Source organism: Centroberyx affinis, unplaced genomic scaffold (assembly GCF_046629955.1).
Source record: "Centroberyx affinis isolate AG114_WGS23_722 - 3 ecotype Tasmania unplaced genomic scaffold, CSIRO-AGI_Caff_v1 ptg003625l_1, whole genome shotgun sequence".
Taxonomy (NCBI): Eukaryota; Metazoa; Chordata; class Actinopteri; order Beryciformes; family Berycidae; genus Centroberyx; species Centroberyx affinis.
Window position 1 is genome coordinate 149,813 of NW_027281537.1, and position 14,094 is coordinate 163,906.

The 14,094-nt window shown below is 42.1% G+C and overlaps 1 protein-coding gene across 1 annotated transcript in view; it reads right to left on the reverse strand.

Annotated features, from left to right (window-relative positions):
- Nucleotides 1–14,094, reverse strand: part of tusc3 (tumor suppressor candidate 3) — an 89,410-nt gene that overhangs the window by 40,716 nt on the left and 34,600 nt on the right. The window contains exons 3-4 of the mRNA XM_071540358.1: nucleotides 6,229–6,346; nucleotides 1,704–1,844 (exon numbers count right to left, since the gene is read on the reverse strand). Coding sequence (XP_071396459.1) covers nucleotides 1,704–1,844; nucleotides 6,229–6,346 — 259 coding nt within the window. The remainder of the gene's footprint in view (nucleotides 1–1,703; nucleotides 1,845–6,228; nucleotides 6,347–14,094) is intronic.

Here is a 14,094-nt window from a genome sequence, read left to right on the forward strand (position 1 = left end):
AGAAAGTGGCCCCTAAGTGTAGGTATATATTCAGAAAAATACGGTGTCATTCAGAGCAGTATTTTGAGAAGCTGCTGCCTGTGATGCATAATGATGGTCACAACAAGCCAGAGCTAATGGCTGATATGTTTCCACAGTGGTCCGACCTCCTCCACCTTCCCCATCTATCCTCATTTTCATTCACGGACGCTATTGTGGCACTAAATCCACAGACAGATTCTCTTGCCACGTTTCATTCATGTTCCACCATCACGCCAATTTATTCGTCCCTCCACCTTTTTTTTTATTTTTATTTTTTTATATCATATATCTGCCCTGTCTTTTTTCCTTCTCTGCTCTGTTCTTTATTGAAGCGGTTAAAGTCACATTGAAGTGTCTGAAAGCTAGCACTTAGGGTAAGTGCTCCCCTTCGCTTTCTCTGAAACGCAGCCTCTTGAATCTAAATGCATCAACAGGATGTCAGCTGGATGCGCGGACTCCATCTGCCTGTAGTTGGCTTGACAGGTTGTTCAGGCAGGGGAAAAAAAATTGTAGTCCAAGGGTCGCGGGTTTGATCTCCCTGGTGCCGACAACTCAAGTGCCCCCGAGCAAGAGCGCCTAACACCCGTGTATATGTGTGACACCCCGGGCCAGGGAGCTGGCATTGGAAATCAGCCGACGTGAGCTTGAAATGCTTTGACACGGCCAACGTTGCGTCTGTCCTTGTAAAGACAAACCCTGCATTTTAATACTGTGCAATGGAGTAGACAGAGTAGAGAGAGAGAGAGAGAGAGAGAGAGAGAGATACAGAACTGCTACAAATATCCATCTTAACAAGTCATTTTGTCTAGTATTGACTAGAGTATTGTCTTAAAATCTTGCTTTTCTGATGTTCTGATGTTGGTGGGATAATTTTGCTTGTTTCCAATGTAAATCAACGTGTTTCAAGAATATTCTTGAATGTCATTTTCTAGATACTACCTTATTGTACTTCAATATATGGATGCTTGTTTCCGGAAAATTCCTGAAACAAATGAAACTCCACTGGAAACAAGCAGAATTATCACACCCCACGGGCAGAATTGTTCCCCTGTTTAAAGAAAAATACAATTTTAAGACTAAATGACTTGTTAAAAGAAAAGTTCACCCCAAAATGAAAATTCAGTCATTATCTACTCACTCCCATGTCAATCCATTGAAGTTTATAGGACCACCAAACACACAGTTGGTGTGTAATAGAGCAAAGCATTGTCAGTGAGGACAATCTATGACATAATGGGGTAAATATTGGACTTTTCTGACCCACAGTGCAATCATTTGGCTACAAAACACTTGGCTTATCTTGCACAAGCTCTTTGGAGAAATGTGATGGTCATGTTATGCTTTTTTTTGGAGCTGTAAAAAGATGGCCCCTTTAACTTCAATAGTTTGGGGGAAGGCTGAGATGGAACTCCAGGGGTTAACTCTCTGTGAGTTTCCACTGACATGGGGGTGAGTGAATGAAGACTGAGATTTCATTTTAGGGTGAACTGTTCCTTTAAGATGGGTATTTTTGTAGTGTGTGTGTGTCCAGGTTCTGAGATACCACACTAGCCACTGACCCTCCCAACCACCATTCTCCACTTTATTGAGGTTATGCGTATCTACTCATATTTTGTGTGTGTATGTGTGTATGTATATGTGTGTGTGTGTGTGTGTGTGTGTATATGTGTGTGTGTGTGTACCTGAACGTCGGTACGGTCTGCGATCCACTTGGCCAGCTGCTCTGAGGCGAAGCCGATCCTCTGCAGGTCAAACGTATCGGCCCTCTTCGGCTTTCCTTTGGCTGGGAAATGCATGAAGGTCGGAGCGCTGTTCATATTCAGCTAGAGAGAGAGAGAGAGAGAGAGAGAGAGAGAGAAAGGTGGGGGATAGCAAGTTAATATCACACATTTTTAGATGAACATACAAGCAATTTTGATATCATCCCCAGAAAAAGAAAGAAGATTCTCATCTAGGACGAGAGAGAGAGAAAGAGCGGAGCGAGAGAGAGAGAGAAAGAGATAAAGACAAAGATATTTATTACACCATTAAAATGCTATTATCGGGGTTCCCACTGTGATGTAAAATTTCATGACTTTCCCATAAGTCGCGGCGCCTCCGTGACCTAAAAATATTCTTCCTCCCCCGGTTTGTTAATGCTGTGTTTTTGTTTGTTTTTTCTAAAGGGGTGAACAGTCTGGCTTCCACTCCAGTCAGGCTGAAAAAAAACATCTAATGCGATAAATGTGCGAAACAAGTTGTGAAATATATTCTGCTATAAGTGTCCCGATTCCCGGGCCTTTCCCCTGTCTGGAATACGCTTCTTGAAATTCCTTTATATTACGGAAATTCCATGACCAGTGGGAACCATGAATTATATATCACAAAACACTCAAATCTAGGGCTGCGGTGCAATGAGATCATTATGCATGGGGAAAGTAGATCAGTGGATTTCCATCATGCCTGTAAGTGTGTGGCAAACACATGCTTCAGTGTCTGTGTGTGTGTGTGTGTGTGTGTGTGATGGTCTAATTGCCGCGCAGTATGTGTGTGTGTGTGTGCTGGTCATTATGGCTAATGAATGGACAGACAGCACCGCTACAATACTTACACCCTTCTCTCCCTCTGTCCACCTGCATTACTCTCTCTTTCTGTCTTCCCTTTCAAACACACACACACACACACACACACACACACACCCTTAAATGAAGACAATCGGTGTAACATGAATTTTAAATGAGGCTGATTATCTCCTTCCTCTAGATCCCCACCCATCTTTCATCTCCCTCGCTCCCTCCCTCCGTGTTTTCTACCCGTTTAACTCCAAATCCCAGGACACCCTACTATTATCCACAACAATAAAGTCAACTGGTTTACGCTCTCTTCTTCCCCCCCCCCCCAAGATACCTGGAGAGGAGAGGAGAGGAGGAAACAGTAGAGGAGTAGAATAGAGGAGAGGAGAGGAGAGGAGGAAACAGTAGAGGAGTAGAATAGAGGAGAGGAGAGTAGAGGAGGAAACAGTAGAGGAGTAGAATAGAGGAGAGGAGAGGAGAGGAGAGGAGAGGAGGAAACAGTAGAGGAGTAGAATAGAGGAGAGGAGAGGAGAGGAGGAAAAAGGAGAGGAGGAGAGCAGAGGAGAGGAGAGGAGGAAAAAGGAGAGGAGGAGAGGAGAGGAGGAGAGAGGAGAGGAGAGGAGGAAAAAGGAAAGGAGTAGAGGAGAGGAGAGGAGGAAACAGTAGAGGAGTAGAATAGAGGAGAGGAGAGGAGGAAACAGTAGAGGAGTAGAATAGAGGAGAGGAGAGGAGAGGAGAGGAGGAAACAGTAGAGGAGTAGAATAGAGGAGAGGAGAGGAGGAAACAGTAGAGGAGTAGAATAGAGGAGAGGAGAGGAGGAAAAAGAAGATGAGTAGAGGAGAGGGGAAAGGAGAAGAGGAGAGGAGGAAAAAGGAGAGGAGATGAGAGGAGAGGAGAGGAGAAAAAAGGAGAGGAGGACAGGAGAGGAGAGGAGAGGAAAGGAAAGGAGAGGAGACGAAAAGAGAGGAGAGGAGAGGAGGAAAAAGGAGAGGAGAGGAGAGGAGAAGAGAGGAGAGGAGAGGAAAGGAGAGGAGAGGAGGAAAAAGGAGAGGAGGAGAGCAGAGGAGCGGAGAGGAGGAAAAAGGAGAGGAGGAGAGGAGAGAGGAGAGGAGAGGAGAGGAGAGGAGGAAAAAGGAAAGGAGTAGAGGAGAGGAGAGGGGAGGGGAAAGGAGAAGAGGAGAGGAGGAAAAAGGAGAGGAGAGGAGGAAAAAGGAGAGGAGAGGAGGAAAAAGGAGAGGAGAGGAGGAAAACGGAGAGGAGTAGAGGAGAGGAGAGGGGAGGGGAAAGGAGAAGAGGAGAGGAGAGTGGAGTGTCATTATGCAGATTATTTCTCTTCATTATAAGAAAGCCAGCCACCAGTTCTCCCAAGGGGGGAAAAGGTGAAGAATGGGTTAGATACATGTGTGCAGTCACAAACAAACACACACACACACACACACACACACACACACAGATGCTTACTGAAAACAAGCAAACTGAAACTAACGTGCACACACACACACACACACACACACACATTGTAAAAGAAAACAAGGCAAAAAGGAAAAATAGAGTGATGTGCATGTAATTACCTGTCGTTTAAATCTCAATTGGCTATTTCTATAATTAGAAAGGGGGTTGGGGGGTGCAGGGAGGGGGTGTAGAGCCATGGGAAAAAAACAAATAGCCTAGAAATAATAGAGTAAAAGTAGCAGGAAAGAAAGAAAGGAAGTCAAAAAGAAAGAAAGAAAAAAGAAGGCAACCAAGAAAAAAAAAAGCAAGAAAGCAAGCAAGTCAGCAAATAAAAAAAAAAAAGAATGACAACACGTACGCAAGCAGAGAAGAAAGGAAGACAGAAACCAATAAAACAAGCAAGAATGAAAGAACGAAGCAAACATGCAAACCACGCAAGGACGGAGACAAAGAAACGGAAGCAAATAAGTGAGGAGAGAGAGGAGGAAGGAGAGGAAAAAGTGAAGACAGAGTGGGAGAGGTGTTGCTGTATTTACATTCGACTATTAAACCTCACTCCGTCGCTGAAAGACAATCCCGCCCCGATCCACCTGCCCTGTGGGCTACCGAGTTGCCATGGTGACCAGTGATTATGTATATTATGGTGTGGGAGTTGATGTTTGGCTTGTTTTTTTTTTTTTTCTGCATGAAGGCTATTTAGAGCGTGTTCATTATACAGGTGTGTGTGTGTGTGTGTGTAGGTGACAGAAAACACATAAAGGGAACGTGACATTGGATTGGAAGTTCGCAAAAAGTTAAATGCACGTGCGAGCTCCCGCAGGGGTCACGTGCACGCATAAACACACACACACACACACACACACACACACACACAACAGAATATCTTCAGGTTTCAGAAAGCCAAATTTAAGACTTTTAGAGACCTTTTTAAATTATACTTGTAAGTGAAGACCAATAAAAAAACGAAAATAAAGAGACAAAAAGCTGGCAAAACAAGCCTGTTTGTCATTGAACATAGCTAATGGAAGTTATGAAACTATAAATGGGCAGGATAAGAAAAAGGACAACATTAAATGAATTGTTAAAGCTCCAATAATCGATTTTCCGACCACTAGAGGGTGATAGAAACCGCAACACAATTGTAAACAGTGGAAGGACAAACCTAGCAAAGAATCATGCATAAAGGCTAACAGCTAAGCTAAACATAGCTACGGAGAAGCGTCACCGGTTACCAGTCTCACTTTGCCAGATTTTTCTCCCCCCGAAGGTTACATGTCCCACAATGACAAGTGAAGAGGCAGGTAGCAGGTTTACTAGTTTAACAAGTTTCCTCGCTCCCTTCATCGATTCCGCCATTACCAGAATTTTTTCTCCTCCCTCGCTGTTTAAAAGTGAGGGAGGAGACGAGCTAGTTTATAAAACATTAAAAGCTATTGAATGGACTGAGAGGAGCTTCGTTCAGGAGCGGAATTTGACAACAAGCTTTAGAAAAGAGGTGAAAACAGCAACACAGCTGCTGCTGTGTGGATATTGCTTTATATCATTATGTCTCAATGAAATATCCACTTAGCACACATTAGTTTCAGGATTGGTTGTAAGATCTGATATTACTTATTGCAGGTTTAAGGTACATGAAGTCTAACTGTGTTTAGTAAAGCAGATACGATACTACTATCCCTGTTCTGTATTAATCTAAGAATAGACTAAGAATTGTCATTGGATGGTAAAAAATAACTTACAACATTTAATACTTAATAAGAATTTTGATAATTCATGTTAAGCTTTTTTAGACTTTTGAAAGGCCTGCAGACACTCTGACACCCACACTCACATTTTGTTGCTGTTTGTACTCTGCCCACGCGCTAAAGTCAGGAAAATAGGGCTGAACGTGACGTGAATTTTTCTTTAACTTAATCGGTGGATTGTCTCTTAAAATGTTTGTGTTAGTGTCGGTGTGTGTGAGTAGAAAAAAGACAACACACCAGTCAACCTACCGAGCTTTCTCACCTGACATACATGACTCGTCACTGCCTCTGCAAGAACGTGTGTGTGTGCAGTAGGGCTAAAGAAAAAAAAGGGAAGACGATGGAAAGGAGGAAAAAAAGTGAAGGAAGGAATGGTGGGGGAAAAGGAAAGAATGAAAGGTGCAAGGTAGGGTTGGGTGACTGGACAAATACATTGGGGATCGATGCGATGGAGCTACCTGTTGGAAAACGTCGGCTCCCTCATCGTAGTCCACCACAGTGAAGAAGAGCTTGTTGGAAAAGGCGGAGGAGTAACGCCACGAGTTCGCCAGCACCTGGTACTCCTCATTCGCCTGCCTGTATAGTAGAGAGAGAGAGAGAGAGAAAGAAGTGTAGACAAAGAGAAAGACAAAGAGAAGAGATGTTACATAAATCATGCATGAAACCGTTTTGTGGAAAATCTTCTTGCATTAATGCCAACAGTTAGCTGCAGAGTAGACTTCAAATGAACTGTTTGCATGAATGCAGCGACAGTTATTTCAAATTTGATTGCTTGATTTGAAAAGTAAGGAATGAAATTAGCATGATGCGACATGCTAGCATGTTTGATGCCACCACTTGACCCAACAGGAAGCAGCCAGGAGCAACAAACTCGGCCATTATGAGTACTGGTTTTGGTTTTCTTCTTTCTAGAGGAGACAATATCGATTACTTGAAAGTTTGTTTCGGCATGATTTTTCTTTTTTATTCTATCATGTTTACATTTTAATCTGTTTGCCCCAAGCTTGGCACCACTGATGTCTTCTGTGGGGAACCTAGCTTTTCTAAACGTTTTATGCCGATGCCATTGGTCGGTGTTATCAGCAGAGCTGTGACCAAGTCAACTTTGCCTGAGTCCCAAGTCAGTCTCAAGTCTTGAGGCACAAGTCTTAAATCAAGTCCCAAGTCTAAATGTAGAACAGCAAGTCAAGTCAGAACAAATCACGAGTCCAGTATCAATATCTTAAAGAAAACGAAATATCTAGGACTTTTCAATGCAATATGGTTTTAATAGGATAAAAAGGGTAAGAGCATCAATAGCAATAAATTCAATCATTCCATACAAATTCAGAAAACAGAATATAAATTTAGTCTGCTGGAAAAATCTCATCACTTTCAAACTTTCAAGTCATTTACACAAACAAAAGATCTCAAGTCAAGACTTTAGAAACCTTTTCAAGTCATCAAAGTCAAAGTCCCAAGTCACCAGAACCCAAGCCAAGTCTCAAGTCTTCTCTTCATGCATCAAGTCAAGTCTCAAGCAATTACAATTGTGACTAGAGTCTGACTCGAGTCGCAGTCATGTGACTTGAGTCCCCACCTCTGGTTATTGGTCATAAACACCCAATGGGCATTTGTCCTGCTGTAAATACTAGGAGAAATTTTCAGTCCCGCTTGAAACTGAATGGCTTTCACTTTGCTGCGTTGGGCGAATTTCTCGCTCAACCGAAGCTGCCTCCATTTCGCATTGTTCGCCTCCTTCAATTGACTTTGCATGTATTGGCGCCAACCCGATTTTTCTTTTCTTGCGTTCTGCCCGAATGTAGTGTTACACCGTCTGCTCTTATTCACAAAAATCGCTGGTGTTTTTTGTGTCATGCTGAGCTTAAAGCAGGTGATGAAAGTTTTGCTGTGGGAAAAGAATCAACGGTGTTGCAGCCATAAAACTAAAGTTGTTTACACAAGTAGACTTGTTCATGACGCTTCATCGATTATTTTCCTCTCCTTCTGTGAGACGCTTACTTTTCCTCTGTCGTTTTCTGTTCTTCCATTTATTCATCGCCTCTATCTGTCCTAGAGAAGGTGTTATTTTGACAAGCCGTGGGGATAGGCAAGGCAGGAAGGATGAAATAAATACATACATTTATTCATGAGGAGACAAAGAGGGGGAGGAAAAAGGGGGACAAAATCATCAAAAAAACAAAAAAACAAAAACGACTGACCTCAAAAAGAGGGGAAGGTAGAGACGGGAGAAAAAGAGAGAGCAAGACAAAGACAGGGAAAGAGGAAGTGAGAGAAAGACAGAAAGAGAGGGAGGGAGACATAATCAGAGCAGGAGAGAGAGAGAAAGAGTGAGAGAGACAGAAAAAAGAAAGAAGAGGACACGAAAGAGAGGGAGGGAGAGATAATGTGAAAGAGAGAGAGACAAAGAAAGAAAGAAAGAACTAGACAGTGAAATTAAATGGAAAAAGAAAGACAAACTCAGACAGAAAGCTGATCAGAGAGAAAGGGAGAGAGACAAAGTGAAAGATAGAAAGAGAGAGGGAGGGAGAAAAAAGATAGGGAGTGACAGAGAGAGAGAGACTGTAAAGAAAGACAGAAAAAGAGGGAGAGATAATCAGAGCAGAAGGGAGAAAGAGTGAGGGAGAGAGACAGAAAAAAGAAAGGAGAGAATATGAAAGAAAGGGAGGGAGAGAGAATGTGAGAGACAGAAAGAAAAAAGAAAGAAAGAAAGAACTAGACAGTGAAATGAAACGGAAAAAGAGAGAAAGACAAACAGACAGAAAGGGAGAGAGAGAAAGAGAAAGATAGACAGAGGGGGGAGGGAGAAAAGAGACAGAGAGAGAGACACTGTAGAATAGATCATCTGCAGTTTCTCTCCCTCCCTCTCTCTCTCTCTCCCTCCATCCCACATAGCAGCTATCTTGACAAGTGAAGGCTGCGTTCCCACAGCGTTCTCATTCCTCCCTTCCTCTCTCTTGTCACTTTATTTCTTTTTTTTTTTTATTAGCTTTTCTTCTATTTCTTCTCTCCATCTCGGCCTAATGAAGGTGTTGTTTTTGACCAGCGCCCGGTCTGACCGGCCTTTTCCCCTCGCCGTCGTCTTGCGTGACAAGATAAACAGTACAACGCCAGGAAACACTCTCTCTCTTTCTTTCTAATCTCTCTCACTTTAGCTCTACGTCTCTCTCCCCTCTCCACTTTTCACTTTGACACTGTGTCGTGTGTCAACTGCCTCTTACGCCGGCTTTAATTAGTGAGAAATCGTCTGCCAGGATGTGTTAGGCGCGGCGACGTGACATTGTTATCGCTGTAGCTAATGTTAGGACGGCCCCTTTGAAGTGTCTACCGGTTTAAAAACTCGGCGGAGATGAAGTTGAAGCTCGGGGCCGGCAGACTGTCGGGGATTACGGCGGTACTTGACTCCGTGTGTGAACGACGCTTTGCCGGAGTTGTCAAGGTGTCACCGAGATCTGGCTTTCCCTGTCCGTGTTGTCTTTTTTCCTCCGTTCGGGTTCCCGTCAACTGTCCCCACTGATAAAAGAATCTCTTTATTGATGGGGATTTGTTGGATTTTTTTCAATTTTTTTTTTTTTGGGGGGGGATGAAGATGTCATTGTATCTTGAAGAACTACAGCAGCGAGAAAGTTAGAACTTCGACTGACTTCGCCTAGTAGAAGGCTTTCAATAGGAAATGAGATGCGCCGATACGCTGATGATGAACGTGTTTTTTTTTAACACACCGCAGTGGTCATTAAGAGGCAAATACAGGTCAGTCAGGTTGAGACACTTCAGTCTTTTGTACCTGGCCGCTATCAAACTTCATGTTTCACAGCAGTTGAGAAAATAATTTTCTACAAATCTTGTCTGTTGTTTATTGAGCAGTATCTAATTAATGAATGAAAGTAAAGTTGTATCACTGAAGATTTAACTTTAACTATGAAACTTCACACCTCAGCTGCACACCTTGACTTCCATAATCCTCTTACCATATGCAAATGAGATTTGCGTGATGTCACGAGACAAGCACTTCCTTCATCTACAGTATGAGTTTGCATGGACTACTGCTGTACTTTATTTTCCTGGACTGAAAGTTTCTAAAGTGTGTGTTCCCCAAATGGAACTGGTCTCTATGAAGGTAGATGAAAAACAACTGCGAAAGTCAGTCCAAACTTTTCAGTCTTGTAGTGTGTCCCCAGCTAGGGCTGTAGTTGAGACCACCTTGGTCGAGTCCAAGTCCAGATTGAGTCATTGGTGAATCGAGTCCGATTCAAGACCAAGACCGAGGAGGGTCGAGACCAAGACCGCAAAACTACGAGTCCAATTCGAGACCAATACCATAACAATGTGTTATCCAAGGCTACCATTGTATTTACTGACTAAAATAGCATATTTTTGTTTATTGCCTAAAATAGAAGTGAGGTTTCTAAAGACATTTCAACAAAATTAGCATGTTTTGAGGACAAAATCAATTGTGGGCATAACATACAGTAGTTCCACCTTTACTTAACTAGAAGTGGATTAATCTATTTCACCTACTTTGTCTTACTGCTCCACAACCATATGCTGCTCTCAGCACTGCTTGACTGAAAATATTCTTACCTGTAATTTAAGAAGGCGAAGAAGAAGGAAAAAAGACAGAAAGACAGAGCGAGAGCAGGAGTAACGTTACATATGGACATGGTGAGTTTATTATTTATTTTTTTTATCAAAACAAAGTCATTGGTTGGGTAGTTGGCATATCACCAATCAACAGTCACTAAACCTTTCGGTGGGCGCATAACTTTATCAACTGTGAAAATTGTATCATTCGCTGCTGGTCACTTTCTTAGAAGAGATTATAATTATAAAAACAATAATATTATGTAACGTTAATTCATCCGAGACGGCTTCAAGACCAAGTCATATTCACTCCCGAGACCGATTCAAGTCTGAGTCATATTAACTACGAGTCCGAGACGAGACCAAGACCGTCAAAAAACGGTCTCGAGTCCTACAGCCCTGTCCCCAGCTTGATTACGTAACCATGGCAACCACCCAGCAAAGTCTCGTAACAGCCTCCGTGTCTCTGTCTCTCCAAGGCAACATAAATTAACAAGAGCAACAAACTAGGGATATGAATAATTAAACATTTTTTTAGTCTGGGCATGACAACACAACATGCTATTGTAGACGCCAACGTAAATGTTTGATATACAACATTTAGTATTAATGTTCCTACACAAATGATGCGTTTGTCTATTGTTGTAGCCATATTGTGAGCAGTTGTGTTTCCACTGTGTCTGTATGTGTGTCTCTGTGTGTGCGCTCGTAAGCGTATGCTGTATGTCTGTTTATGTGTGTGTGTGAATCATTACGCACCATATGGTGATAAAACAGCCATATTAAAATGTGCTCATAAACACTGACATTGAGGACAGTGTGTATTAACAAGGGAAAGTAATTACTTATATGGACAGATGTGCTAGATAGCTTTCTAAACAATGTGGTGCATGGATTCCCATCGGAGAAAATCTTAAATTTTATTAAAACTGACCAAATCCTAGATGTTAGCATCTCAGATTCTCACAGACCCTCTGTGTGCATGTCTAAATCCCCCCATTTGCCTGAAATTTGCCTTTCAATGATATACAGGACATTTTGGGGCGCATACCATTTTCTGCGGGAGTGTGTTGCATAGGTGTGGGCAGGACAAGAGTTGAAAGACTTGCAGCCCAAAGAAAGGAAAACAGAGGAAGAGAGAAACACAGAAGCAATGTAGGAGGGTAAAGCTGCATGGTCTGTTTATCATCTTTGTCCTTTCTTTTGTAAATCTCTCATAAATGATGTATTAACTACATGTAAGGAATAATACTATAATAATACACAGAAAGGTGCAGATTATTTCCTCTGATCTGTGAGTCAGAGCCTTGACTTGCTGTCAGTGTTCAGAGACTGTAATTGTCAGTGAGTCATATGTCCAATTTTATAATCCATACATGTTATTCCTATGTGAACAAAGCTAGAGAACCAAGGCTTTCCTCTGTGCTGTATAAGCTGGCAACAAATGAAGGAATAACAAGGAATCCTAACAAGCATTGTGAAAGGTCTATGAGGTTTCTGCCAGAAAACAGGAGTGAATATTTACTGGCACAACCTGAACTCTCTTCAGCACAAGAAATGAAACATTAAAAAGTCTGAACTCTGCATTCCGACTTAATTAACGGTTATTGAATTGATGTGAATATAACTGAAACAAATAAACTGAACTGAAGCAGCAAGAGCTGAATCAAGAGTGAACCTAAATGAAGTGAGCAAAGGGAGGAAGAAAGGTCTAGAGAAAAGCTGATGTCAAAGATTTAAGAGGTGTCATGTCAACTTTGTCTAAATGTAGATTACCAAGTCAAGTCCATGTCATTAATGTCAAGTCTCAAGTCTAAATGTAGAACAGCAAGTCAAGTCAGAACAAATCAAGAGTCCAGTATCAATTTAATATCTTAAAGAAAACTAAATATCTAGGACTTTTCAATGCAATATGGTTTTAATAGGATAAAAACTTGGTAAGAGCATCATGAGTTTGATTTCTAGAATCAGTTTCAATCATTCCATACAAATTCAGAAAACAGAATTTAAATTTAGTCATCTGCTGGAAAAATCTCATCACTTTCAACCTAAGTCATTTACACAAACACAAGATCTCAAGTCAAGTCAACTTTAGAAACCTTTTCAAGTCATCAAAGTACAAGTCAAAGTCGAGTCCCAAGTCACCAGAACCCAAATCAAGTCAAGTCTCAAGTCTTCTCTTCATGCATCAAGTCTCAAACAATTAAAATCTCTGGTAGAGATTTGTTGTCTAGGTGTGGCACTTTCCTAGCTCGTCCCCCTTTAATTTTTGCAAAACCCCTCTCTCAGCTGATTCAGTGTGTGGTCTAAATGAATGTTTGGGTGCTCAAAATTTACAAAGGCTAAAGCAGATTATGGACAAAAATCTTTATGATACTGAGTGATTTCATATCTTTAGCAATCATGCCAGCAATGAGGTGTACAGATTCCCTCAGTTCAGCTTCTGTCACACATCAGAGGAACTTTCACAAATGTTGTCATTTTAGTTTGCCTTGGTCTATCTTCCTGGCTTGGAGAAATAGCTGGATTCTTGTTGAGATGAATCAGCATTGTGGTTGTGCAGCCATGGTACCGTACTTTACTCTGAAAAGACGCCCATTCATTTTCTTGAAGTTTGTCCACGCTGGGCTTTTGTGTGGCTTTGATAACGACATAATAGCTACTGAAAGCTGATAGCAAAGTTTTGAGTACAAAACATCAGAGACTGCGTGGAGATGTTTTTTTTCAATGTAATGTAATGGCTGGTCCATTGCCCATAGTTCTTTTCCTCAGCCATTTGAGCACCGCATAGCCTGCTCTGCTAAAATTATTGAAACGACTCAATATTATAATAAAATGTTTAACGGCAAAATTACCAAAGTAGGCGATGATCCCATGAACAACTATTTGAATATTTGGTTTTATGACCTCTCCCTAATGTCTCCCGCTCTACCCCGACCGGCCTCAAAGTGTGCAACTGAAAGAAAGAGGGAGAGAGAGAGAGAGAGAGAGAGAGAGAGAGAGAGAGATGAAGAGTGATGAGGGAGCGTGGACCCCGGTGATTAGCCGTCTTTCTCATTGCCTGTTAGCCCTCTTAACGCAGGCTCCCGGGTCGCCATCTAACATTCATCTCTTACTCCCACCCCCTCTCTCTCTTTCCCTCTCTATCTTTCTGCTCTAATGATGCGATGCTATCGCTCATGGTAATAAGAGCGTGGCTGGAGAAAGACTGAGAGGACGAACGGACGGAGGGACGGACGGACGAACAAAAAAAAGAGAGAGAAGACAATAAGGGTTAGCAAGAGAGAAAGTGTGCTGACATTAATGAGTGCATCTGGCACATCAAGTAGGAATAAGTAGTCTGATTTCCTTGTTAAACAGCTCTTGAGATAAATAGATAAACGGATGGATGTGTCAGAGGTCAGTCCGTTGCAAAGAATAAGAGGGAGAGAGAGTGCGCATGTGTGTGTGTGCCTACATGTGTCAAGGGTCATCCAATAGCGAATGGAGAGAAAACGTGTGTGTGGAAGAGTGAGTGAGTGAGTGAGAGAGAGAGAGATACAGCAAGGAGAGGAAGGAGTGCAGACATGAGTAATGAATAAGCTATCTCATCAAGTGATTGATGAAGTAGCAGAGTGGCTGATTAGAGTAACAGGCCAGGTCAGGATGGAGAAGGTCACTGCTGATTACATCAACTAGTTGGACTTACTCTAGGACACCAGGACAAGGACCAGTCAAAAAGCCAGGTTTACACTACAGGACCC